Below are 25944 nucleotides of genomic sequence, written 5' to 3'. Positions count from 1 at the left end.
ACACGCTCAGGGCACTTCTCCAATGAGGCAACAGGAGTAAATGGATCTGTGAACCTCTAGGGCACCCAAGAAAGTTGGCAAGGAGCTTGGAAGCCAGTGGGCTCCGTACAGCCCTGGGCACCCAAAGGCAGCTCCCACTGCCACCCCCATCTTATTCTCATCCTATGACCAGAGGGAACGAGCCTGGCTTCCACCTCCAGGGCCATCTCCAGCTCTGAGATGAAGATCAGGAGACACTTTATGCAGCCAAGTGAATGAAAGGGTGAGTCTATGAATGTGAGTGTGTGTGAGAATTGGGTTCTAAGCCATGTTACTCAGATCCTTTCACCTCAGAGCAAGAGAAGAAATGAACCTGAGTAACGAGGCCGGTTGGGCTTAGAGTCCGCAGAGGTCATTCCCCTGTCATGGCTCAGAGGCAGTGATTCCCAGGACCTCACTCCCCACCAGTGTCTGACTTAGAAGTGACCATTGAGTCCGATGCCTTAACAGATGAGGAATCGAGGCCCACGGGAAGGGATGTGAATTGCCCAGCCTCCCCTGGCAGTAAAAGGCAGAGGCAGGATTTGAACACAGACCCTCTGACCCCAGAGTGAGGGCTTTCCCCATCACACCACGCAGATACACGACTGCTGATTTTGTTTCCTGGGAGGCTAATGGCCTGCCAGAATTTCTCAAGCCTGAACCAGGGAAATACAGAGAACTGTTTCAAAATAGTGGGGAGGTAGCAGCCCCATGTGTCCTGAGGGTGAGCAAATTGCCCAACTATTTCCTTAAGGAACAAAGGTTCTCAATGTGGAGTCGGAGAACTTAAAAGAGTTTATTGATAGTTGTGTTTCAGATTGTTTTCTTCTGTAAGCCCATGTGTTTTAGGCATTTAAACACTGTGCTGACAGGTATAAACTACATCAGAGTGCTTACCATCTCAGGAAGTGAAGAGGGAAGGAAGGAGAAAAGGATAGAATCTGGAACTCAAAACTCAAAAGGAGTCCATAGGGTTTGCCCAGAGTCCATGACACCAGAAAGGCCAAGAAACCCTGGTGTAAGACTATTAAAGGCAAGGCAGTTGCAGATCTGCACAGGAAGAGGAATCCTCCTCAGGTGGGAGTTTCCAGTGCTGATGAAATGATAAGTCCTCGTTTCTGAATAAAAATATTTTAAAAAGGAGAAAGTTCTATGCCCCTTTGCTCCTCAACTTGACCTCATTCAGCCTTCAAGGTCAGGATAGTTGGTTCCTCCTTCAAAGACCATTAACTTCCCTTTTGGAAGGATGAACAGTTGAAGAGCTATTAGTACCACAAATGATTTTCTGCCCCAAGTGAATGTGAACCTAAGGTGCCAGCCGTGCACTTTGCTAGACTCTTTTTCCTTCCCCTTCCCTCTCACCTACTTATACAACAAAAAAGGAAGTGCGTGTTTGCTGTTATGGAGCTGCTTTTTATGTTCTTAATTTGGAAACTTGGAGTTGTCAAGTTTCAGGTTCTCATTTTATCCATTTCCCCACAAGGACACCTAAGCAGAGTTTGGATGTTGGGGTTAAATTTAATTTGATCAGGATTGCCAGTGGAGCTGAGGGGGCCTGGCATTTCCACCAATTCCAGGGAACCTGCCCAGAGTGCTGCTCCCTGGGAAGGGGCCAGCACTCCATGCTCTCTGAACCCTAAGTACTATGTTCCAGATGGCTCGTTCATACAGAGTTTAGAGAATCTTGGCAAATTCCCCCCCTTCTCCTAATCACCCATTTAGTTCATTTTATTCTCAAACTAGAGTTAAGTAAGATAACTGGGAATTGAGTGAACCACATTGACTCTTATCTTGTGACTCAATTCTACAATTAGTTCAGTTCCCTTTCAATTCAATCCTGAATTGAATCCGAATTCTGTCTTAAGAACTTTTTTGTACTGTGTGACTGGGAAACTAGACTACTACTACTGCCCGTTGAACTAAGGGTCTATTTTATGCTGATCAGAAACCCCAGTCAAATCCAAAGACTTTGGATTTCAGGTTTTCTGACAATTGGGAGTAATTTCAAATTAGTTCGATTCACTTTGTACCACAGACTGCAATATATGCAATACTTCCAAAGATCCACTATTTCATGGGTGGGGGGTTGTTGCCTCCAAGGATGCGGACCAAAGCCTCCCCTCTCCCAAGATAGGAGGTTGGTTCCTATGTGGGGCCTGTGATGGGGGTCTTCTCAGCCAGGGCCCTGCCAGGTGTATTCTGCTGTGGGATTCTGGAGAAATCAGGATGACTTTGGCAGCCTCAGACAGAGGGTTCCTGCAGCTGTCTCAGGGCATTGGTTCAGACTTCCCCAAAACAATCACCAAGATTCCAACGGGAGGTGTCAACATGGGACTGTGAGAATACGCCAGGCTGCGTCTGGACCTTCACTGTAAAGTGAGGCTTTGGTCCCGTGGCTGACTGAGGTGCTAATTTAAAGCTGGTGGGTGTAGACATGGACAATGAGATGGGCTCCCTCCCACACTTACAGAGGGAAAAGCTGTTTTTATTATAACCAAATAGGAAGCATCCACACTGTACCAGAAAGAGGCCTCACACTGTACCAGAAAGAGGCCTGCCTTTGAGCCAGGAGTACTGTTTGAACCAGCCTCCGTCAGGTAACAGCCATATGACTAAGCCTCAGTCTCTATAAAATAGAGATGGTATTTGCAAATGATCCCAGAGGGAAATGTACAATTTATAGGAAGTAACTTGACAGCGTTTCCTAAGTGGGAGTTATTACACAGAGCAGCATCTGACGGCTAGACTGTGAAGCTGCTCCAAGTCTAAGTGCCCACGGTTTATCCTCCGGGTCTCCTGACCCCTGGGCGCAGGGCAGGAAATGGAGGAGGTGGCTCTCTCAGTACTCAGCTGGCTGGTGACTTCTGGCCGACTCTGGGGCGGAGCCAGGGCATCATCTCAGGACCTGAACTTTGGGGCTTAGTGGCATGTCTTTTCTGAGCAACAGGGAGAGAATAACAACAAACAAAATGTTCTTCAAAAAGCTCATGATAATGACTGTTCTCTCCTTTGGACATGGGAAAGAGCATGGGATTTAGGCCCTAGGTTTGGATCCTCCCGTTTCTCCTTAGTGTGAGAATACGGGCAAAGCACTTTATCTCCCTAAGCTCCAATTTCTTCACCTCTAAAAATGAAAATGAGAATCCCTCATATCAAAGGGTTTTGAGGACCCAAAAGGTGGCAGATGTGTGAAAGTCCTTTGTAAAATCTAAACCGATAATCAAAAAAAGGGAATTATTGACTTTATTCAATTATTTTGAAAACAACCCCACCTCCCAACACAAACCCCAAATTCTAGGGGTACACAAAAGTAGCTGATAAAAAAATATTTTAAAATGAACTACTTTGAAGACCATTTGTAATAATTTCTCTTAAACTATAAGCGTTCCGAACCAGTCAAGTCAACTTAGAGACCATATCAAATCATTTTAAGGCAAATGATCAATATTGTGATGTATCTATTTGTAGGAACACGTGATCTTATTGAATTTAGAATCATCTCATTTCCTTTCCCAGTTTGGGGGAGCCTGTGCATCAGCTGATCCATGATGTAGCAGATCCAGAGGTCATGGCTGTGGATAGCTGCCTTCCGGCGCCACGGCTGGCTGATTCCTTGCTGTGTCTGCCCTGCCGGCACCGCCTCGGTCACTGCTCATTTTGCTGGCCCTCTGTGATCGAAGATACCGAACCTTGGCCCTTGTTGACATCGCTGATACACATCCACTGTCCATCAACCGATTCCTTCCACAGAGTAACCTGAAAGCAAAAGGCTTCATCATTATAAGGTAAGTGGTTCAAAACAAAACAAAAAAAACCACTCCACTTTTAAAAGTGTATTTGACTCAGAACAAAATGTAGCCTTGAAGGTTCCCCTCGGACAAGGTGTATCTCAAAATTCCACCATGAGGCAATTAAGCACAGAAATGGTTCTGTTCAGTGCTTTGCTGTGCTCCACATAAGCCTCTTGTGAGAGGGGGAGGGGCTGGATCTTCTAGGTGAAAGCTTCAGGTGATAACAAGCTGCATAGGACATTTAAAGAGGACTTTTCTGATGACAGTAAGATAACTTACAGGTGATACACAGAGCTGCTTCAACAATACTGTTTTAACTATCCACAATGGACAGGATAAAAGCATATTGCTTAAAAAATATAAAAAAAAATGTATTAGATAAATGTGTAATACAAATTATAGCTGACAGGTACTTTTAAAGTTTATAAAGTGCTCTAATAAAGGACACAACAGCTAGAGTACTGGCCTGGAGTCAGGATGCCCCAAGTTCAAATTTAATCTCATACTCACTCGCTGTATGATCTTGGGCAAGTCACTAAATCCTTCTTCCCACAGCCCTGTGAGGTAGAGGGCTGACTAAAACTGTAAGCTACCAAAGGGTGGAGACTGTCTCATCCTGGCACTTTGGGACATCTGTTTCCTTTAAATGAAGAGGAGACTAGGCAGAGTGCACAGGAGTATGGAGAGCGGGAAGACCTGGTCCATGTCCCTCCTTGGCCCCACACGGGATGCAGGACCATGAGGCACGTCCTGTTACTTCTCAGGACTCTAGGCAATCCTGTGGCTCAGAGAAGGGCCCATGTAATGTCGGGAGTGGTTCCACCCCTGGACTCAGCCCCAGGTCCCCACTATGCACCTCAGAGAAGGGTTTTGGATGCAAAATAGATTACATAGAGAGCACAGGGATAGACTGGATTTGGGAAATGTCATACTCAATGACAAACAGCTCACCACTGCAAGAGTCCGCTTGTCCATGTTTTCGGTAACACTGTCTGACTACAAACTGGAGGATCACAGCCACATGTAACTTCCAGGGGGAGAAAGGCCTGAATCCACTGGCCCAACCCACACCAGGTAGGCCACTCCACTTTCCTATAGTTTAATTGTCAGCAAGTTTCCCCTTCTATCAAACGTATGATTTCAGAATAACTGAAATTATAAGTAACATCAGGGACAATGGAGAGATGCACAGGGAGTGTGAGTCTGAGAATGTGCCAGTGCCAGTCCACAGTCAAGGACCCACAAGATTGCCTCTAGCTCTGGTTGGTTCTTGGAAGATTTTCTGAGAAAACGGTACCGAACACTATATAGAACAAAGTATGAACTCAGGGTTGTGATCCATTTGGTGAATGAAGTAAAGACGATGACAAAGTTACGAATCTTTTAAAATAAAGAAACATTTTAAAAGAAATGCAATCTAAGGTTTTTGTTCCTTTTTTCTATTTGGTAGAAAGGAAGTGACCTAAAATAGCAGTGTCAAACTCTAAGAGAAACAGGGGCCCAGAAAACCATAAGAAGGATCCCTGTGGACTGTAGACTGAACCAGAAAGTCATTTATTAACAGTATATTTTACTGCATATTTAATATGTTCAATATTTCCCAATTGCATTTTAATCCGGAAATTCTGGAAAGAGCAAACCAGTGTTTGACATCTGCTTCCGTAAGATAAGTTTAAGTTGCCATTCTCTAGGAATGGAAAGATTCTCTCTAATTTTCTCATTTTTTTTCTGACCAATTCTAACTTTAATGATCTTTCCCTATTATGAGTTCAAAGTATTTTTTTCTGGTGGAAAGTTTGTTCAGTCTTCACAGGATGTTTTGCATCTATGAGATGGATCACCAGGCAAGTAAAGGGGGTTAAAAAGGAGATGACCATTAAAATAAATTATTTAGCACATCATAGATTGCTTTGTGATCTCTCTGAGGTAGAGAACGGAAGGCTCAGAGAGGAACTTTATCATCATTAAGTCCAGGGGTTCTGAACCTGTCATGGACCTGTCAGAATGTTTAAAATTCCTAAAAATATACAGAAACCAACTATGTTGAAATAAATTATCAAAATATTGAAAAAAGTTTATGGGTCCTTGATAGTGACTGATAGCTCCCCCCTTTCCAGATAAATGAGAGTCTGTTATTATAGTGTTACTGAATTCCCGTTATTTAATGTTTCATATATGTGAATGTTGTTTGATTCCAAAAAAAGACTTTTGTCCCTAACTTGTACCTCTCTCCTTATGGGTCCTGCCATCATTTTGGTTACTGAGTTCACAAACCTCTCCAACCACCTGCTAGTTCAAGCCCTGGATTATTGCTAAGGTTCCTAATTTTCCTCTACCCTCTCCAATTCACCTTCCATAGCTGTGAAGCCCCAGTCTGGCCATGTCACCCCTGAAGAAGCTCCAGTGGCTCCCTCTTGTCTGTTGGGCATGAGACGAACTCTCCTGTGGGGCATTTTAAAGCGCTCTGTAGTGTGGCTCCAATCTCCTGTATTAGGCCCATATATCCCCCCCCGCACCTAACCCCATGGTCCAGTTGGGATGATCATTTGCTATTCTCCATGTTTTTTGTTCAAGTCTCTTCCTCCTTCCTCCCTGGCACCTTTGTGAGCCCTAGCTCCCTTCAAAGCTCAGTTTAAGTGTTACCACCTCCTGAAGGTCTTTCCTGCTTCCTCCATTTGTTAATGTGCTCTTCCTTCTGAAAGGACTTTTAAAATTCTGCATTTATTCACCTGGGTCAATCCTGATTCTCCTGCCCCTCACCCCCACAAGGACTGTCAGCTTTTTGCCCCTATCCCTAACTAAAAGCAATGCCCACAGTAGCACTTGATAAAATACTTGTTGAATTTAATCAAGGACATGCTCAAAACACATACAAGGAAGGAAGCAGAAGTAAGAAAACAATGTTAAACAATAATGACTTTCTAAAATCTAGAGTGTATGTTCTCCTGGCCCTGCTCCTACTCAATAATCCTGCACTTGCATCTGGTACACAGAGGTGCTTAATAAATGTTTCTGTGACTCCATGAAATGACTTGCAAGGGCTCTCCACAGACAAAAGAAAGTCTGTCCGTTTGGGTGAAAGGTGGCCTGGAACCAGGGAGAAAAGGGAGTCAGGGAAGCCCTCATCCAGGCTCATGGTGTCATAAGTCTGTCTTGGGAGGTAGAGGGCAGGGAAGGAGAATGAATAGTACAGAACTAGGAGAAGTGGCAATCTCCAGGAGAGACCGATCCAAGAAAAGGACAGCCTGGCAGCAACCAGGATCTGACCACAAGCGGTACCAATGACTGAAACAAAAAGGCAGAGGTGAGGAGTCTGGGATCCTTGTGGTAGAGAGGGACAGTGTGAGCCCAGAAATAGGACTACCTGCTGTGCAGGAGAGCTGATGGGACTGCCAGGGGAACCAACCCGAGCCAGGCTGGGATGTGAGGAGAGGGAGAGAAGAGACAAGGCTGTGGGCCGTACCAGGAGAATGAAGGGAGAAGAGGAGGCTGAGGACTGAGTATGAAGACCTTGATTTCGAGGCTGAGAAGATAAGGAGCCAGTGTAAAAGAAGAGAAGGATCATGTATGAGAGGCATCAAAGTTAGTCTTTATAAAAAGCCCAGGGTAGAAACCATTCAGAGGACGGGGTAGTCAACAGTGTCAAGTGCTAGAGGACAAGGGCTTAAAGATGGTAGATTTTAAAAATAACTTTTTTTTTTTCCCCCACTAAAAATTATTTAGAAGATCATTTGGTTTTTTAAATGAATGTTTCCATGCTGGTTTCGGTAACAGACATCTGAGGTTTGGCCCAGCTGAAGACCTACTTCTTCTGCAGAGCCTGCCCCAATTTTTCTGGTCTGCAGTTATCACGCTACTCTGACCAGAGAAGCGGATCAGCAGCACACATGCTAGCACCAAGTCATAGTCTGTGTGGTATTAATTTTTTGATGAGAATGTGAGCTCAATGAGCAGGAAGCACATTACATGTTGTATATATAATAATACTTCGGGGTGTCTCACCTTGGATACAAAGATATGCGCAATTAAAGCTTTAATAAAATTAAAAATTTGCCTTCTCAGTGTTAGTCCTCCTTTCCCCCCATCCCTTTGGTAGTTTCTTTTTTCCCTCAAAACTGAGTTGAAAAAAATCACTGTCTGGTTTAAGAACATTGGTCATGGATTCATCCGCTGGTTCTAGATAAGATAACGGGCATTGCCTTAGAAAAACTGAATTGAAGATCTCAGCTTAAAAAGGATGTAGTAACATCCTGAGCCACCTCGGCCATCCTAATCTGTAACTGACCCAGAGGGAGCTAGAGGAGAAGGTGAGGCAGGAGACCTTCCCCAGCCCTCCCTCTCTTGAATACAGTTTTCGGCATGTCGTGGCAGCCCTCCCTGATGTCCTGGTCCTCTGGGAGAACGAAGGACAAACAAGACAGAATCAGGAAGCCACATCTGGACTGAAGACCAATGCTGCCCTCTCCTGGTCAGAATTCAGACCCTCCAGCCTTGGAGGAGGGAGACATTAATTTCTATTTAGGTTTTTGTCAATTCAAAGTCTTTTCTAAACACAAATCAGCTCCACAAAGGGGTTTCCATCATCCATGATGATGAGAGGGACTGTAGGAAGCCAGAAAACTATAAAACATTATTAGTGGAGTTTTGCTTTGGTCTAAATGTTCAGGATAAGCAAGAACATCTTAACTGTGCAGACTTTTTAAATCTAGAGATCCCACAGCTGTGTATATTCTTCAAGATCAAAGTCAAAAAGGCCTCATATAAAAAAATATTCACACTGGCAGGATTTTTGTGGCAGCAAAAAGCTAGAAACAATGCGGGCACCCGCTGACTTCATGTCTTAACTACAAAGACATGATGGAATACTGTGCCACAAGAAATGGCCAATATGCAGAATTCAGAGAACCATGGGATGGAAGACTTGTATGAACTGAGATGGAATGAAGTAAGGCAGAAAAGGAAGCACAACATAGACTGTGACCACACTCAAATGAAGCCAAACTCAGGGTAGCTATAATGGCCAATCCTGGACCTGGAAAAGAAAGAAAGAAATCTCCCTTTCTGCTTCCACAGGAGTAAGTGTGGGCAGGAGAGGCCCGTGGGTGCAGAATGTTGCATATTACATGATATATATATATATATGTGTGTGTGTGTGTGTGTATCTTTATCAGTGGGTTCTGCTTCCCTGTTTTTCTGTATCATACAAATGTGTGTTTTTAAGAGTGAAATGATTGATACAGAAACAAAAGGCAACACTAACTGTCTTTCTTAAAAGAATCACTGATTTCTCTTTATCCCAACTGAGAGGCTTCTCAATGCAAGAGCTGCAGTTTTCAAATAAAGAGAGCACTCACTTTGTTGTCTCCTCCTGAAACCGCCAGGATGTTGGCTGTGATTGACCAGCTCACGTGCCACACAACATCATTGAACTTGTGCAGTAATCTGGGAGACCATGTGTTTCCAGAGGCATCATCGCAGGTCCAGATGAACACCCGACCGTCCTAGAGAAAAGTGCAGGTTAGCCTTGGGGCTCCGTGGATCATGGGGAGCTGGAGGAGGCCCGTGCTGGGCGTCTGTAGCACCCCCTCATAGTGGGACAGGACTAGGCTTTCACTAGGGCTATTACTCACTTCCCTCAGGAACTTAATTTTAAAGGATAGTAAACAAACAAAAAACCCCACCTTTTATGCCAACAGCCAAAACCAGTTTCACATAGTAAAATGGGTAAGTTTTCAAGTTCAGCCCACTTCTCAAAGTATCCAGCCCCTGCCAAATTAGACTTTCTTGTCCTTAGGCGCCAGGTCCAACCTCCCTCCATTGCCTCAAAGAAAGCTTCCCTTCAGACGGGGCTACAAGAGCTTCTCCTATTTTTCCTTTGTTCCAGCTGACTCCAATTTTCCTTGGTCCATTCTGTTATCCTTAAGTTTATATAGACCAAAGAACTTCCCCGAATATCCCCTTTTTATTCTTTATGAGAATTCTTTCAAAAGAATTTTCTCGGCTGAGTTGAGTTTAACTGTCTAGCTTTATTAAGTGTCTACTATGTACACTGGGCAGACATCAAGGATACAAACATAAAAACGAGCCTGTATTTTGTCATAAACTGAAGACAAAAAGAAAAATGACACAAAGAAGAAACACCACATGTATTCTAGGTTCTGGAGGGAAATGGTCATGTGTCTTGAACAACACTGACTACTACCCTTCTGCTTCATACAGGAGCTCACCTGGGAGCAGCTGGCGATGGTGCTCGTCGGCAGGCCAATGGAGGGGGCCCAGGCTACATCTCGGACCCAGTCGCTGTGAGCTTCCAGCTTCTGATCCTCCTTCCACTGACCATCCTCCTCCTCCCTAAAGTGCAGACAGGAGAGCGAGTAAAGCAGCTCATGGCCTGGTTTTTTTTTCTAGGTGATCAATGATGCTTCTCAGAACTAGACCGTTGGGATAATGGGAATTCTCTTGAATTCTGAGCATTCACTTGGGGGATGGCAAGCTCTTTATTCTTTTGGTTATTAAGGCCGCACAGTAGATTTGAACACTGGCTCTCGATATCAGAGACATGAGTTCATACCTTGCCTCCAATACCCAATAGCTGAATGACTCTAGGTGAGTCATTTCACCTGTCTGCCTCAGTTTTGTCATAATGTAAAATGGAAACACTAAGGATATCTCTATCTTCTAGGGTGGTTATGAAGATCAAATGAGCTAACATACATAAAACACTCTGCAATTCTTAAAGAGGTATACAGATTCTATTACAATTATTTTGATTTCCTCCTCTCAATCTGTTGAAATTTACCTAGTGATTAGGTAAATGTTACCAAATGTCTTAAGATTATGAAGATAGATTCATTTCAGAACCTTCTGACACAGTAAGAAAATATTTGAGACATAATAAGGAGGCAAAGAAGCAAATCTTATTTAAAGTGAGCTGGCTACACTAGTTAGTGTCTGGGGGAGTAGCAAGGGCTCTGTCTTTAAGACACACAAAGACCTCAAGTCCCCCAGAGGGCCCACCTACTTCCATAGTTTGACCAGGTTGTCACAGCCTCCTGAGGCAAACTTCTTGATGTAGTTTGGCTTCTGTCCAGACGGCTGGTCGACCAGGCTCCCAGGTATGACAGCAGGAGCCCAGCTCACAGCATTGCAGCCAATCTGAGCAGAGAGGAAAGCAAGAAGTTACTACCTGGCTTTCTACCCCACAAATCAACAGGATATGTTCACTTGCAAGGAAAGATTATCTACTTTTTGAGGAAGATTCAGAGTACAGACTTTCCTTAAATTCCAGAAGCCAATTTCATGAGGTAATCCAACAGCATCTAACTCAGAGATATTTATTTAGTGCCTATTATGTGCAAGGCACTCTGGTGGATGCGGTAGACATAAAAACAAAAACGGTCCTCGTGCCCAGGTACACATAAACAGACTAGTGTAGACACGACTGGTTGAGGAAGGAGAGAGCACAACTGTGGAGCTCAGGAAAGGCTTCCTATAAATCTTGAGTTAAGCTAGGGACTCTAATGGAAGTGCATAGAGAGTTGAAGCAAAGAAATTATCCCAGGTTCTTTAGAATTTTCTAAATGGACAGATAGTCCTCCCTTGGTAATAAGACTCTCAGGGCTTTTACGTGAGGGTAAGGTTTGAAATGGATTTAGGAATCTGCAAAGAAACTAAGGTTTCAGTCACTTGCTTTAAGATTTCAGCTAAGCTTTTGTTAGTTGAATTAGGAGTAATGAAAATCTGAGTGTGATATGTTCTATTCCCTTTGGTTTTCTCTAGGGTTTGTGGTCTGTTGCTTCTTGGACAGTGTTCAAAGGCCCCAAACAGGAAGTTTTCCAAAGATAGTATGAAAGATTATACCAAATCAACAATTTTAAGAGAAATGAAAATAAGAACCCCTATGAGGCTTCACTTCTCCACTATGTGATTGACAAAAATGACAAAATCAGAATGGGAAGTATTGGTGGGGCTGTAGGAAAACAGGCAACTCTGTAAACTGGTCTAATCATTATGGAAAAAAAATTTGGAACAACATTAAAAGATTCAAGTGTACATACTAAAGTGTATTGGCACTTTCTTACAGGACCACACATCTATTCCTGTTAAGTCAAAGACAGAGGGAGAAGTCTCGTATATACAGAAACAGCAATGGCACCTCTTTTGATTTCAGAACTCTATATCATGCAGTGAACTATTGGGACTTCAGCAGACTGATGGTGAAGCATCATTCTTCCTACAAGGGTGGCCATGTGGAAATGAGGAAAAATGTTCAGATGTGGTCAATGTGTGGATTTGTCTTTCTCAAATGTAAAAGGGAAACTTCAATGAAGGCTGGGGAGAAGAACAATGAAGTGAATAGTGGTACATAAAAAAGGCATTAAAACATTTAAAAAGAAAAAACAATACTCCGGTGTTTTAGCTTTAGTGCTCTGGAGTAGAGGGAAATGCCAGTGGCATACCTTGGTGTAGCACAAAGTTGCCAGCCTGTGGCACTGTTTCAGAGAGGCTCTGTGGTGAGCAGCTGATGCCAAGCCCCCTGCTAGGCCACTTGTGAGTCCCTGCCTGTAACACTGGCACCACATGCTACCCAGGCTGACGGGCACTAGGCCCTAACTATTGGCATATGAGAATGACAACTCTCTATCAAGCTGGCACTAGTCTCCTGGATAAACTTGGTGAGAGAAAAGGAAACCTCTTTCCTCTGAGTTGGGGTTGTGGTTGCCCCCCTGCTACTCTGGAGCAGACCCACCAGAGATGTGCACCCTGCCTGTAGCTCCAGCACTTACGGTGTGGGCATTGTTGATCTTCTTCACTTCCCACTGTCCCTCGCCGCTGTAGCTCAGCAGGGAAATGGCCCCGTCAGAGCTGCCGCAGGCCAGGAGGAGCCCGTAGTCGTGGGGGGCCCAGCACACGGAGTTCACTGTTGTAGAGACGGCGACAGTGAGAAATGAAGAGCCCCCCAGGAAGGGGAATTAGCCAAGGGAGGCGCTAGAGAAAGTAAAGGCCAGCCCTTGGGAAGCACTGAGAGCGGGACAGGAGAGAGCACCTGATCCCAGACGTCTGGGACCACAGCACCACTCACTTCTCAGTGGCTCCCCCACCTCCTCCTACCTGAAGAGTCGTGTCCTGTGTACTCGTATGTTTTCTCCCATGTGCCATTTTCTTCTTTCCAGATGATGACTTTCCGGTCATAGGAGCAGGAGGCTAAGATGTTTCCATACATAGGATGAGCCCAGGCCACTTGCCATACAGGGCCTTCGTGACTAGGAGAAAGGTCAAGATTTATACATTGCCAAAACAGGGTTTGGGGGATCTGTCCCATAAAGTTCTGGATTCACAAATGGGCAGATTAGACAATGGCTTCTTAAAGGGCATGGTAGAATGGACTAGGCCCAGCTCTTCAAGGCTGGAAAGGCCGCAGAGGCCCAATGAGGGTCATTCATCTCCTCACCCAAGATCCCCAAGACAGGGCAGCCACCCTGAATTCAGCCAGTACTCTTTCCAATGTACCACCAGGAATCCTGCCCTATTATTATATTTGGGACCCTAAGGAAGCTTTTCTGCTCTTGGGAGACTAAATTCCCTAACCTAACAAAAGCAAGGGAGTGGGTATGGATTAGAATAAATTTTAAACTCTATTCTATAGTTCTATTACTGGTTAAGAACAAAATTATTCATGTAATGATAGAAACAATGGCTTTCCCCTAATTTCTAGTGCTTTGTAGTATCATTGCATTTGGAGCTAGGAGGGACCCTATAGACAATTTTGTCTGTGGTTTCTGTCCTATGGATGCAGGTGTAAATTGAGTGTTATTTGTTCTTAGCTCTAACAAATAATATGGATGAGTTTTTCAAATTTCTGTAGATGCCATTATAACTGATAAAAAATAAAATTATTTTAAAGTATTACCAAATTAAGAGAAGCCTCACTGAATGCTAACAGTATAACTTTCATATGAGGAGTGCAACATCTTTTAAAGTTATAAATGAGGTTTGAGGCACTGTGGTAAATGACAAAGAGCCAGGGATTGAGAATCAAGCCCTGCATCCTCTCTTGACCTCAGTTTTCCTCATTGGGAGGAAGTTTGATTTAGATGATCTTTAAAGTTCCTTCTAGTTTTCAATTTATGATTTGATGTATCTGCTTAAAAGAAGCTGGGAACTGATCTAGTCTGTCCCCTTTAACTTACAAATGCAAATACAGAAGCCCAAAAATATAATGACTTGTTCAAGGTCTCACATAGGCAGTAGGGGGTAAAATTGAGACTGTTGGGTTTTTTATTGGGTTTTGTTTTTTGTTTTGGCAAAAGGTAGATTTATTCAAGGAAGAGGTTAAGATAAAATGAAAGGATACAATAGACACAGAGAATGATAAACATGAAAAAAAAAAGAGTTAGGAGAGCATATAGTTAGAAAAGGAAAAAAAAAGATTCCCCCACAATTAACCAGAAGAAAGGAAACCATTGTCTGACTGGTTAGACTGACCAGAGTTAGCTAGAATAAGGAGAGGGGAGCTGGTAGAGGGAAGGCACTATAAATGGAGATAAAAAGAATACCTCAAAATGAGCTTAGTGAGATTGTTTCTTGCTTCCCAGTAGGTAGAGGATCCCATGTTTATAATTTGTACCATCCACTCCCTACATACCTAATTGGCTGCCAGATCTTTTTCACTCTCTTCCATACTTCTCCTATCTATCTCCTTCTCTCCACCCTACTAAGCCTATATACTTTTATATATATTTATATATTTATACACACACACACACACACACACACACACACACACACACACACACACACACACACACACACACACAACCCCCCTATAATATAACAATCTCCCAAATGGTATCTGTTTTCAGCCTTTCCCCTTCCCAAATCATTCTACATACACTCAGTCAAACCATATTCCCACTGTCTGACCAGGCTACTCACTTATTCACAAGTCTTCAATGGCTTTCCATTGTCTCTTGGATAAAACATAACTCCTCACCCTGGCATTTAAGGTCTTCCACAATCTGGCTCCCAAAGACTGGAAGCCTTTTTTCCGGATCATACCTCTCCATAGGATGGATGTTCCTGGATTACTTTCTGTTCACTGAACTTGCCATTATATCCTGTTTCCATACCATCCATGCTTTTATATCTCTCTCTGAGGTTTGAATACAATCTGCCCTAATCTTTGCCCCTCAGAATCTGCTCTTTCCTTCAAGCCTCATCCCAGAAGAGAACCATCTTCTCTGTGAAGCCTTCCCCAACCCTTTCTCCTGCCTCAATCTTATCTTTACTTATCAGTTTACATGTTGTAACTGAAGCCCTCAGGGGCAGAGATTATTTCATTTTTGCCATTGTACCCCCAGTGCCCATCTGGTGAAATGAATTGCCATGATGACTCATGGGTTCCACTGCTTGGGCCCAGAGTGAGGCTAACCCCAAAGTCATCAGTCTCTATTCCCTCCCTTACTGGCAGGTTTTAAATCCCAGGCAGCTGTTCACCCTTATGTTTATTAGGCTAATAGCTCAAGCTAAGCCACAACAACAACAACAACAACAACAACAACAACAACAACAACAACAACAACAACAACAACAACAACAACAACAACAACAACAACAACAACAACACCCCACACAAACAAAACTGATAATTAAATTATGAGTAGATTGATTTCTACTACCATCAATGTTCCTATTAGTGCTGGACTGAATATGGAAGAATTACTGTTGATTCTTTTCTAAACATAGGCATAAATACCAATTTGTTGTAAAGAATAGTAGAAAATAATAAAAGATCTGGTACTAGCAATCAGTGGTAATATTTATTTTGCTTGTATTTTAAAAAAAAGTAATGAACTTAGCATTTGTTACAAATTCATAAAATCAAGAACCCTCCTCAACTGTCTGAAGACACATTATCCAACTTTATTGTGCCTTATTTTCCCCAAATGACTAACTCCTGCTTTATGAATCAAAGGATGGGATCACAGATATCATTCTAATGATGGCATTTTAAAAAAAGATTTTCAAATAATGCTAGAAATCACTCTGGGTAAACAAGGCTTTTAAAGGCAGATAAGTTCTGTAGGATGATGACCTCCTCTGCACTCTCTCTGTTAAACTCATTAGATTCTGATAAAGCCTGGACTGTTATTTCATTTTCTAAAGTCTACTGTATAAGATCTGAGCAACGAAATCTTGCCTTTTCACCTTCCTACCCCCAATTTTTCTCAATGGATACACTCACCCTCTCAGGTCAGCAATGAGAATCTGACCCCCATTCCGCACATCAAAGATTTTGACAGATCTATCTGATGAGCAGGTGGCCAGGCGAGTGCCATAATAGTCCATCTGGGCATCATGCTGAATAGAGAACAGAGAAATGAGAAGATATGTAGACTCTGTGGGTTTATCCACGAGTATTAAGACAGAGATTTTAAGTGAAAAAACAAAACAAAACCAAACCCTAAAACATTGCTCAAACCAACTCAGTCCCAGAGAAATCAAGAAAGGAAGTCAGTTTATACTACATGAAAATTATAAACTTGTTCTCCAATATAAAACATTCTTCTTACAGTGACAAAGTAAGGTAAAGACACAGCTAAGCTTAAATACTTAAAAGTCCCTTTATACCTTGTCAATTGAATACATAGTTGCATTTTCCCAGTGTGAATCCTGACCCCGCCACAAGCAAGCTCTTGGAGGGCAGAGATCCTGTCTTATACAGAGGACATACATTCAAAATGCTTAATAAAAAGTTCCTGAATCTGAAAAGCAGGCTAGAACAGCTCTCATACCTTCTTCCTACAATCTTAAAATACCCAAATACTTTTGGTGTTCCTATCTTACAGAATGTTTCAGACACCATTACTGTATATATACTGCTGCACTGTTGATTTCAAGTAACTCTCTGCTTCCTGTAATAACTAGATTTTTTTTAGACTAATTGAGCTTATTTATTTCATACTAATATTCTGCCCCAGCTACTTAGTATAGCTGGACCTTAGGAAGTATCCCAATTCCTCTTTAAGAAATCATGGTTCAATCTCTTATTTCTCCCAGGTTCTAGACAAATCTGGATTCTAAATTACCGGGCTATAGTTTCTCCTTTCTGAAAATTGCTTTATAGCCTTCACAGCCTTGAATACGTGGCATCACAGTTAGCCAACAAAACAAGGGAGGTCGTGAAACACTTTCAGTGAAGGTTTGGAAAAAGAAAAACTGCCAATTACTGTGTGGCCCAATAGACAAATTGCTGAACATTAGGATTGAAAGTAACTGCCTCTATACAAGTTCTTAACCTGGGATCTGTAAGCTTTCAACTGTAATTCAATGTCACTGGTTTCCTTTGTAATTTTTCATAGTTTCTTTTATGCATTTAAAAGCATTATTTTGAGAAGCGTCCCTAGGCTTCTTTACCAGACAGGGGCCAATGGGGATCATGACACTATACCAGTTAAAACTCCTACTGACACAACAGCCTGTCAAACAATGGGAGCATTTCTGAAGAAGACTTGTTACTCTAAGAAAGGCTGTAGCTTCTAATGTTGAAATGTTTGGTAAATTCTCAAAAAACAAAAAAAAACAAAAAAAAATGCCCCCTCCCCCTGTTTTGATTCACAAATTAACACATCCAAACTGCACAATTAAAAATAAAAATTGTGCTATCCCACAAGAAAGTCAGTTTTTGATTTGTTTCAGTAACTGTTAAATATAACACTCACAATCATGTCCTCATGGGAGGTATCCACAGTGTTAATGACCGACACCTAAAAACCAAAGATTAAATTAATAATGGCAATTAGAAACAACCTCCTTAGAAATCAGATCCAAGATTTCCATTTAATGGTCCCATGCCTTTCAAAATGTTCTCAACATAAACTTCAACAATTATAATTTATGGTCATTTCCTCCATCCTTAAGCTTCTGCAGCACATTCTGAACAAGCTGGATCACACCTCCTGCCCTTCCAGTGCAGGGCCACAATCCTAGTGGGGCCGCTACTTAACATCCCATTTCCGACTTCACACTGCCATCGAACTCGGGTTGTGTATCTCTGAGCTAAGTGCTCTGGAGAGCACATCTGGATTAGGAAGACCACACGATGTCTCAGTCTATGCTGCTCGGGGCCATAGTTTTCTGCTTCTGCCACCCCCCATGGCCTCCTGTGGATTTCAAGGGTACTTTCTGACTCCTATAGAGCTGGTGACAGCTCCCCTTAGGTGAGTTACTGGTGAGTGTGTGAGCCCTCTAGGGTAAGCATTCTCCTCATTTGGGTTTTACATTTGCTCATCTACAAGCATGCTAGGTCTCCTCTTCAAAAGAAGGTTATGTTCCAAGAGGGCAGCAACTTTTTCCCTTAATTCAAACACTGCTTGGCCCACTGCAAATTCTTAAATGCTTCTTGAATTGAATGGAATTCTCCAGTAACCTGCAAATTCTCTGTGGACAGTTACAGGACTGTAACTACAAAATATTGTGGATGTAGCAATTACTAATAATGGACTATCAATGCTGGAAGCACTGAAGTATGACCAATATTAAGATATTATGAAAAAGCATATATTCAGGATAGATATTTTAACTTCATCCACTTAGACTTTTAAAAATATAAGATTTAGCATTCTTTATTTAAAACAGTGAAGGCCAGGGCAGGATATAAGCAAAGTCTATAATAGTTCCAAGTAAACGAATGGAATGAATATATTTTTACCAGTCTTCACAAAACCAGAACCAGGGCCACCTTTTGAAGCTTGCAGGAGGGAACTACGGAGCAAATACAACAGCTGGTCTATATAATGAGTTGTTTTGGCCCAGGGCTTTCTCTCCTGCCTGGAAGGGCCTTCTCCCTTGCTCTGACTCCTCACCTCCCTGGCTTCCAATTAAAATTCCACCATCTGCAGAAAGCCTTCCCCAACCCCCTTAGTCTCAGTGCCTTCTTTCTGTCAGCATTTCTAATTTATCCTGTGCATGTTTGCTGTTTGCCCTGGGACTGTGACCTCCTTTGAAGGTGGGGTCTGCCTTTTGCCTCATTTTGTATCCCGGCGCTTAGAACAGCACCTGCACAAAGAAGGCACTGAAAAGTTTATTGACTGACAATCAAAATAATTCTAAAGGATAAAAATACAGTTTGAAATAATGGCCACACTGATGGAGGGCTCGTAATGCATCTTTGTGGTTAAATCATGGATGTTCCGAGAGGATTCCTAAGCCTAACTGAATTCGGGGAAAACAAGGCCCGCTGCCCCCGGCCGCCTGGCAGACCCGCTGCTCCTCGGAGGCTCGGACCGGCCCGCGCTGCTTCCCCGCCCCACCGACGGCCTGGACTTTGATAAACGCCACGGGGCAGGGCTCCCTCATAAAAGCAATGCCCTTGGGACCGGACCGAGGCAGGCGATGGGGAATCCTGCAGCTACAGGGGCCTGCCAGGTCCCACCAAATGCTGAGCCAATCAGGCCCGGCGACCCGGCCAATGCCATCTTCGGGGCTCGGGGTGCCTCCCGGGTCATGGGCAGGGCTACATCCGGGGCTCAGATGGGGTGTCCCCAAAGTCGGAGTTTAAGCTACAGAAGCCTGAGGCGGCACCAAGACTTTTGGGACACCACAGATATTTAGCCAACCTTCTGCAGTGCAAGAGCCATTCACTCCCCCTTGGGGCCTTGGGCTTCTCCCCTCTCCCCTCCCAGGCGAGGATGAGCGTCTCCCCGCCCTCACTCCGGGGGGGCTTTACCTCTGCCCCCTCCCCAGAGTTGCCCCGGACGCTTTTTGCCTCCACGGCCCGCTCCCCAGAAGGGCCGTAAGCCCCGGAGGCCTCGGTCCGGGGTTTCTTTTGGGACTTGGGCCTCCACGGTGGTGGCTTTCACGGACGCACCCACGTCTCTGCCCCGGGGACCCCGGAGTCCTGGTTAGTCCAAACCCCTCATTTCAGAGAGTCCCTCCGGGGGTCAGGAAGCTTTCGCCCTGCTGGTCCAGGGCAGAGGCCGCCGTCCCGACGGGGGGGCGGGCCCGGAGCCAGGTCGGCCGGCCTCCAGTGCTCAGCGGCTCCTAACCGGCCTGCGGGTTTCCTCACCCTCCGGAGGAGCGTTCGGCTCCCGGGCCCGTGGCCGGGGGGCGGCGGGGGAAGCGGTGCCGCGGACCCGTGCACTGCCTCTCACTCCACATCCCCTCCGCACCCTCTTCTCCATCCCAGGCCCACGCAGGGCGCTCTCATAACCCGGCTCGCCGGGCACAGGACTCTTACCATGGCGGCGGCGGCGGCGGCGGCGGCGGCGGCTCCCGGGCTCGGACGTGGCAGCTCCTCCCGGCGGCGGCGGCGCCCTGGACGGGTCACTTCCGGTGCCGCTGTCAGAGTACCGGGGACGCAGATCCGGATTTGTCCATCCAGGAGAAACTTCCGGAAGGGAAACGGAGGCGTCGCACAACGATTCCGGGAAACTTCAGTAGGCGACCCTTTTGATGCGCAGGCGCAGAAACTTTGACTCGCGAGCTGCCTCGGAATCTTATTTCCATCTATCTCTTTAGCGATAACTGAGTTAGAAAAGAGGAGTTTAGAACCCGGGAAGGAACTCCAGAGGTCATGGAGTCGTGGTATTAGACAAGAGGAAGGAACCCCAGAGGTCAGGGGTCATGAACTTAGATCAGAGGAGGGAACCTCAGAGGTCATGGACTCAGGCCCTTAGAACCTAGGGGGGATGGTTGTTTTCCTTGGTTCTAGAAAAGGACCAGAATGACATCACTGTATTAGGCCTGAGTTACAGTGTGTGTGATTTAGAAAGGCCTGGAAAGATTTAGAACCGATGCAGGGAAACAAGCAGAGCTGGGGATACGTCGTACACAGTAACGGCAAGACTGCGGAGATCAGCTCCGAAAGGCCCGTTACTTCTCAGTCCCTGGTCCGAGATCCTCGGCATTTCCCAATAAACTGAATGGAAACGCCCTCTGCATCCGGACAGAGAACATGGAAACCGAATGCAAATCAACACATGCTGGGTCCACTTCTCTTTCTTTTCCTTCTGCTTTTTCTCTCCCAAAATGATTCATAAAGATATGTATTTTTTAAAAAGCGTGCATGTGTAACCACAAACAAACAAAAACCACCTAGAGAGTGACCTTGTGTCGCTTTTTCTGACGTCTCGCGGGTGCTTGCCCTGTGTGAGTTCTCCATAACACAATCTTTCCGGCACTGAGCCGGGTGGGGCCGGGCTCTCGCGGAGCCGCGGGAGCGCCGGGCGGTCCAGTCCGAGAAAGGCGTCTCACCTGCCAGGAGTCTTCCTCACCAGCCCAAAGGCGGGGGACTCAGCTCCCGGCGCGGACTGCCAGTTTCCCGGGCTCACACGAGATCAGTACGAGGGCCCTGCAAAGTCTGGTCCCACGTGGGTCCGTGAGAGAAACCTCGGCCCCGCCCTGGATGTCCCTGACGGTCGGGCACCTCCCCGGTATCCCCTCACGCGAGGACCGGAGCACGGGCCTGCAGTTATGTGAGGGGACTGCGGGGGCGGAGCCGCTACTTGTTCCCTCCCGGAAGCCCGCCAGCTCCTGAGTGAAACCAGCTGCCTTTCAGGAGTGGATGGAGCCCTCTCCCGGGGCGAGCCCCTTATTTGGGAAGCCGCGCTGTCCGGGGACATTCATCGCCGGGAAGCCCGGCGCGGCACCTTTCCCGTGCTCAGCCTGTGGTGGGGCGGGCGCCGCGTAACCTGCGGCCCGCAGAGTCAGAAACGCTCCCGATGATGCTCTGGGCCCGTGTTCTCTTGTGTCTCTATTCCAAGCCCCCTCTTCCCTTGTGTCTTGTTTGAACCACGGTTCTGAGCACCAGTGCCCTCAACCCCTGGGGAATGCAAATTCTGAACCCGGGATACCGCTACCACCCACAGTGAAGGGGCTGAAAACGTGATGCTAAAAGCAGGCGAGCAAGCGCTTACCTCCATGGGGCGCCGCGCCGCCCAGAGCCCGGCAAGCCACCCCATGGACTCCTCGGGCACAGATCTCCACATCATTTTCCATAAGCCCCCCTGACTCGGTCGGATCTAGAATGTTGTATGCAGAAGCCTGTTCTGTCCTGACATTTCTTCTGCAGCTGACGGTGGCGGACGCCTTATCCTCGGCTTCTTGTATCTTATGAAGGCGCGCGGGCGCCAACAGAAATGCATCTGTGGCTGCTTATTAACTTAGGAAACCACAAATTGTTATTGCATTTGTTATTAAATTTTTATCTGTTTCAAATATCTCAAAATACTTCGGAGGTGGGTCACCTCTGTTCTGACGCTGTCTCCCCCCAATGCATTCTCAAATCACCCGGAATTTGACAAGTGGAAAAAACCCTAGGACATTGGAAATTCTGAGCCATTAGGAAAATGCAACGACAAGGAGATGATTCCAGTTAATAGTGAAGGAAGAGAGGTGTCTGTGTGTGTGTATGTGCATTTCAGGGTGGGCTGGAATTTAAAAAGGAGACCGAGATCTGAAAGGGCAAGACTTGGGTAGTGCAAGAGCATCCTAGAGCCGAGATTACGCCTTCTTTGAGAGGAATAGATTTTGAGAGAAGAAACCAGGTCTGCAGAAGGAGAAAGAGCTTGAAGAGGAACATAGGGCTGAAGGAGGAATTCAAGGCCTTGAGATTGGGGAAATGAGAAGTCCCCTCCTTGCTCTTCCCTCTTCCCCTCAAAAAACCCAAACCCAAACCAACAGTTGTTCAGTTATTTCAGTAATGTCCCACCAACTCTGGGGTCTTCTTGGCAAAGATACTCGAGTGGTTGGTCATTTCCTTCTCCAGCTCATTTTACAGGTGAGGAAATGGAGGCAAACGAGATAGTGACTGGTCTAGCTAGTGTTCTACTTCAGTAGAATAGGCCCGAGATGCCAAGCATAAGGACTACAGCAATACTGAAGGCGTCCTGGCCCTTTCGGGCTAGCTCCGTTATGTGCCAAGGGCCCCAGCCTTCAAGTCACAGAACGTCATTAGCCAGGACTGATTAGACTCTAGAGAATTGAATCTCACCGACCCAAAATCACAAAGAATCCCAATGGGCAATGGATGACTTCCCTGATTAATGGGGTATATGTCTGGCCTGGGAACTTGGGCTACTCGTTGGTATAGTGGGCAAGTCCAGTCAGGAGCAAAATTATAGATGAAAAATCTGTTCGTGGATTTTCCTACAGATTTAGGCCGGAGGAATTCAGATGCACCTCAGATGTGCTACACTAGCAACAGAAGCAGATTTAGAGTCAGATCTGGCTCTAAATTCTGGATCTGTTACTTAATGTCCATGTGAACTAGGGCAACGTCATTGAAACTCTTTGGGCCGAAGTTCGCTCATTTTAAAATAAAGGGGTCAAATTAAATGACCTCTATGTAGCTAGACATCTATGATCCACATTTTGATCTAGCTCTGTAGTCCGATGAATGCTCAGCTAGGTGATGGAGTGAGTAGAATACCTGGTCTGGAGTCAGGCTGACTCATCTTCCAGAGTTCAAATCCAGCCTCAGACACTTACTAGCTAGACCAGTCACTTTATCTCGTTTCCTCATCTGTAAAATGAGCTGGAGAAGGAAATGACCAACCACTCGAGTATCTTTGCCAAGAAGATCCCAGAGTTGGTGGGACATTACTGAAATAACTGACCAGCAGCAACAAAAATCTGACAAATTGCTTTCTCCAATATAGGGCCTGTTGATATAGCTCCCCTGGGCAGGACTGAAGATCTTTACTTTCCAGATCTCTGATCCTCCTCTGATTCCATAAAACTAGGACTGTTTTATCTTTTCTTTACAACTCTGGGACCAGAAGATACCAAGGTTCAGATGACTTTTCATTTTGTGAGAAGATTGATTTAGGTCAAATGAAAGGGAAAGAGTAGGTAAGATGTTTGGAAGCACCACTCTGGCAGTTTGTGACTCTCCCTTAGAGACCGCAGCATCCTTGAATGGATAGGCATCTATCCCCTTATTTATTGTCTCAATCTTGGGGGAGACTCAGCCATAATTCTTTTTAAAACTTCTTCATGCCCCAGGTAGTCTATGACTCCCATGGATCTGTATGAAACTCTAACTTTCTTCCATACATTTCATTTTGGAGCTGCAGAGAGAGAATGTGAAAGGAGAGCAAAAAACAGGGAAGCTCAAGGTGGAATGTGATAATATGGGGCAAGAAAAAGAGAATGGCCAGAAAGAGAGCTAACATGCTAATGAATTTCCCTTTCTAATGGGTTCTGACTGCCAATGTTAGAAACCCTTCCCTATTTACCCTCTCTCAAACCTAAAGTTTCCCAGCCAAGTGACTGATAAACTAATTAATGATAAAATAGTAATGGTTGATAATGGATTATTGTGTTAACTAGTTCCCAATCCCTTAAAATTTTAGGTAATTATTGAAGAGATTTGGGGCAGAGTGACATATTGCTGTCTTCCTCCTCTGCGGAGGACCAACCCTGTATATTATATGAAATCTTTTCTAAGTCTTTTTTAGTTACATTAAACATTAAAGGGAAGTCAGTTTAAAAAACAAAAACAAAAACAAAAACAAAAACAAAAACTCCAGCAACACAAAACCAAACTGAATGAGTTTGAATTTTCCCAATCTTATTTGATGGCCATTTCCTTTCATTGTTGTATTATTCTTTTGCCTTAACTCTTGTATCTTGAATCCATATAAAGAAAAGTATTGGAAACAAGCAATGACTTTTTGACATCTTTCCTTTTCCTCCTTTTCATATGTAGCTTTCATTCTCCCCAGGATAACATCTAATTATTTCTTCAATAATCGTCTCATGGGTTCTTAGGAAATTTGAGAACTTTGCTTCCTCTTATGTATTCTAAATTAGTTTCTTTTCAGTTTCTGTGCAGTTATTTTCTGGTCTCTTCATCTCAGGCTAAAATTAGGTCTATGAATTGAGTGCTAAACTTTTCAAGATTTCATTCACTTCAATTAACTTCCTTTAGAACTCTCCTTGGCTTTGTAAATAAGGTCTTTAATACTCAGGCCCTTACGTTACCTTTTGGTGCCTATAATGGCTCTGACACTGAGAGATTTTGTCTTTGGTCCTAAGATCTAGAGGTAGCTCTGTCTTCCATTACAGAGTTTCATCCAAAGCAACCATATTTCCCAGTGTAATATCTAGAGACCTAGATTCCCTGGAAAAGCTATCTCAAGGTCAAGATGAAATCTGAATCATCTATTCAAAACCACAGTAAAAAGCCCCCATTAAAAAGTTTCCTCTTAAGAATCAATAAGAGGATGCAATTAATTCAAAGCAAAGGCATTTAATGAATTAGCATAGTAAGAAAAATATTAATAGAACACTCTCTCCAAAAATCTGGGGCACCTGATTCCATAAATGATATCTGTTGCAAGAGTGGATACACATAGAGGTCAAATATGGATACATATATAGAGAGTGGGTCCAAGGCACAAATATGGAGAGGCTTAATAAATGTTAGAGTTGACTACAAATCCAGCACACTTTCTATTGCACTGGACTGCTTCTATCCTTCAGGAGTCCATTGCTTGAGTCAATCAGTCAATGGTAAGTCAACAAGTATACATACAATATGCTAGACGCTGTGCTAAGCACTAAAGACATGAAGAAAGGCAAAAGGCAGTACCTGTTTTCAAGAAGCTCACAGTCAAAGAAGTTCTGGGTTCCAAGATTCTGAGAATTTTGAAGGACTTTGTGAAATACAAAATGACTAATTTAAGCTTTTTGTGGATTTAGGCTTTTTAGATGATTTATAGGCCAAAGACACCATGAACTTACTTGGTGAACACATCCTTGAACATTCATCTCTTTGCTGGAAGTGGTTAGAAGTTAGAAGTTGCAGGATTTATGATGACTTTTGCCTCACTAGGAATGAGCCAAAAGAGACCAAAAGGTCTGCATACTAATTGGAGAAGCATCTTCTTCATTCCCACTTGGAAACATGTCCAATACTCACTTGACATGCTTGGCTGTACTTCCTTATAATGCTGGGCTCACATATAGGCAGATAGGTAGTTGCTTACTTGATATGACTTTAGGGAAGCCAGGAAAGACTCCTCATCTGAAAAATGACACTTTCCTGCTGGTTTGCTGGTATGGTTGAAGGGAAGGAACCCTGGGACAGTGAGTCATCACTATAACCCAAGTCCTCATCACCATGTCC

General features: G+C 44.4%; 1 protein-coding gene across 2 annotated transcripts; it reads right to left on the bottom strand.

The window, feature by feature from the left end:
• Positions 1 to 3246: 3246 nt before the first annotated feature.
• On the bottom strand, positions 3247 to 20175 carry SEC13 (SEC13 homolog, nuclear pore and COPII coat complex component). 2 transcript variants are annotated; one of them, XM_074283933.1, is made up of 9 exons: positions 20050 to 20175; positions 17534 to 17578; positions 16057 to 16172; positions 12924 to 13075; positions 12599 to 12732; positions 10834 to 10967; positions 10040 to 10163; positions 9167 to 9313; positions 3247 to 3777 (listed from the first exon to the last, which is right to left on the bottom strand). In XM_074283933.1, exons 1-9 carry the CDS (start codon positions 20050 to 20052, stop codon positions 3667 to 3669), a joined length of 966 nt encoding a protein of 321 aa, XP_074140034.1. In that variant the 5' UTR covers positions 20053 to 20175; the 3' UTR covers positions 3247 to 3666. The 2 variants fall into 2 exon arrangements, with proteins under 2 accessions (XP_074140034.1, XP_074140035.1); XM_074283934.1 differs by having other exon boundaries at positions 20068 to 20149.
• Positions 20176 to 25944: the final 5769 nt, after the last annotated feature.

This window comes from Sminthopsis crassicaudata, chromosome 1 (genome assembly GCF_048593235.1).
Source record: "Sminthopsis crassicaudata isolate SCR6 chromosome 1, ASM4859323v1, whole genome shotgun sequence".
Classification (NCBI taxonomy): Eukaryota; Metazoa; Chordata; class Mammalia; order Dasyuromorphia; family Dasyuridae; genus Sminthopsis; species Sminthopsis crassicaudata.
Note: the sequence above shows the minus strand (reverse complement) of the source record. Positions and strands in the feature narration are given on the sequence as shown.

What these genes read in the sequence shown, in the direction of transcription:
- SEC13 (XM_074283933.1), bottom strand. An exon ending in CACAGGACACGACTCTTCAG is followed by an intron (nt 12,733 to 12,923) that starts GTAGGAGGAGGT and finishes TCTCTACAACAG; the next exon opens with TGAACTCCGTGTGCTGGGCC. An exon ending in AGATCAACAATGCCCACACC is followed by an intron (nt 10,968 to 12,598) that starts GTAAGTGCTGGA and finishes CTCTCTGCTCAG; the next exon opens with ATTGGCTGCAATGCTGTGAG.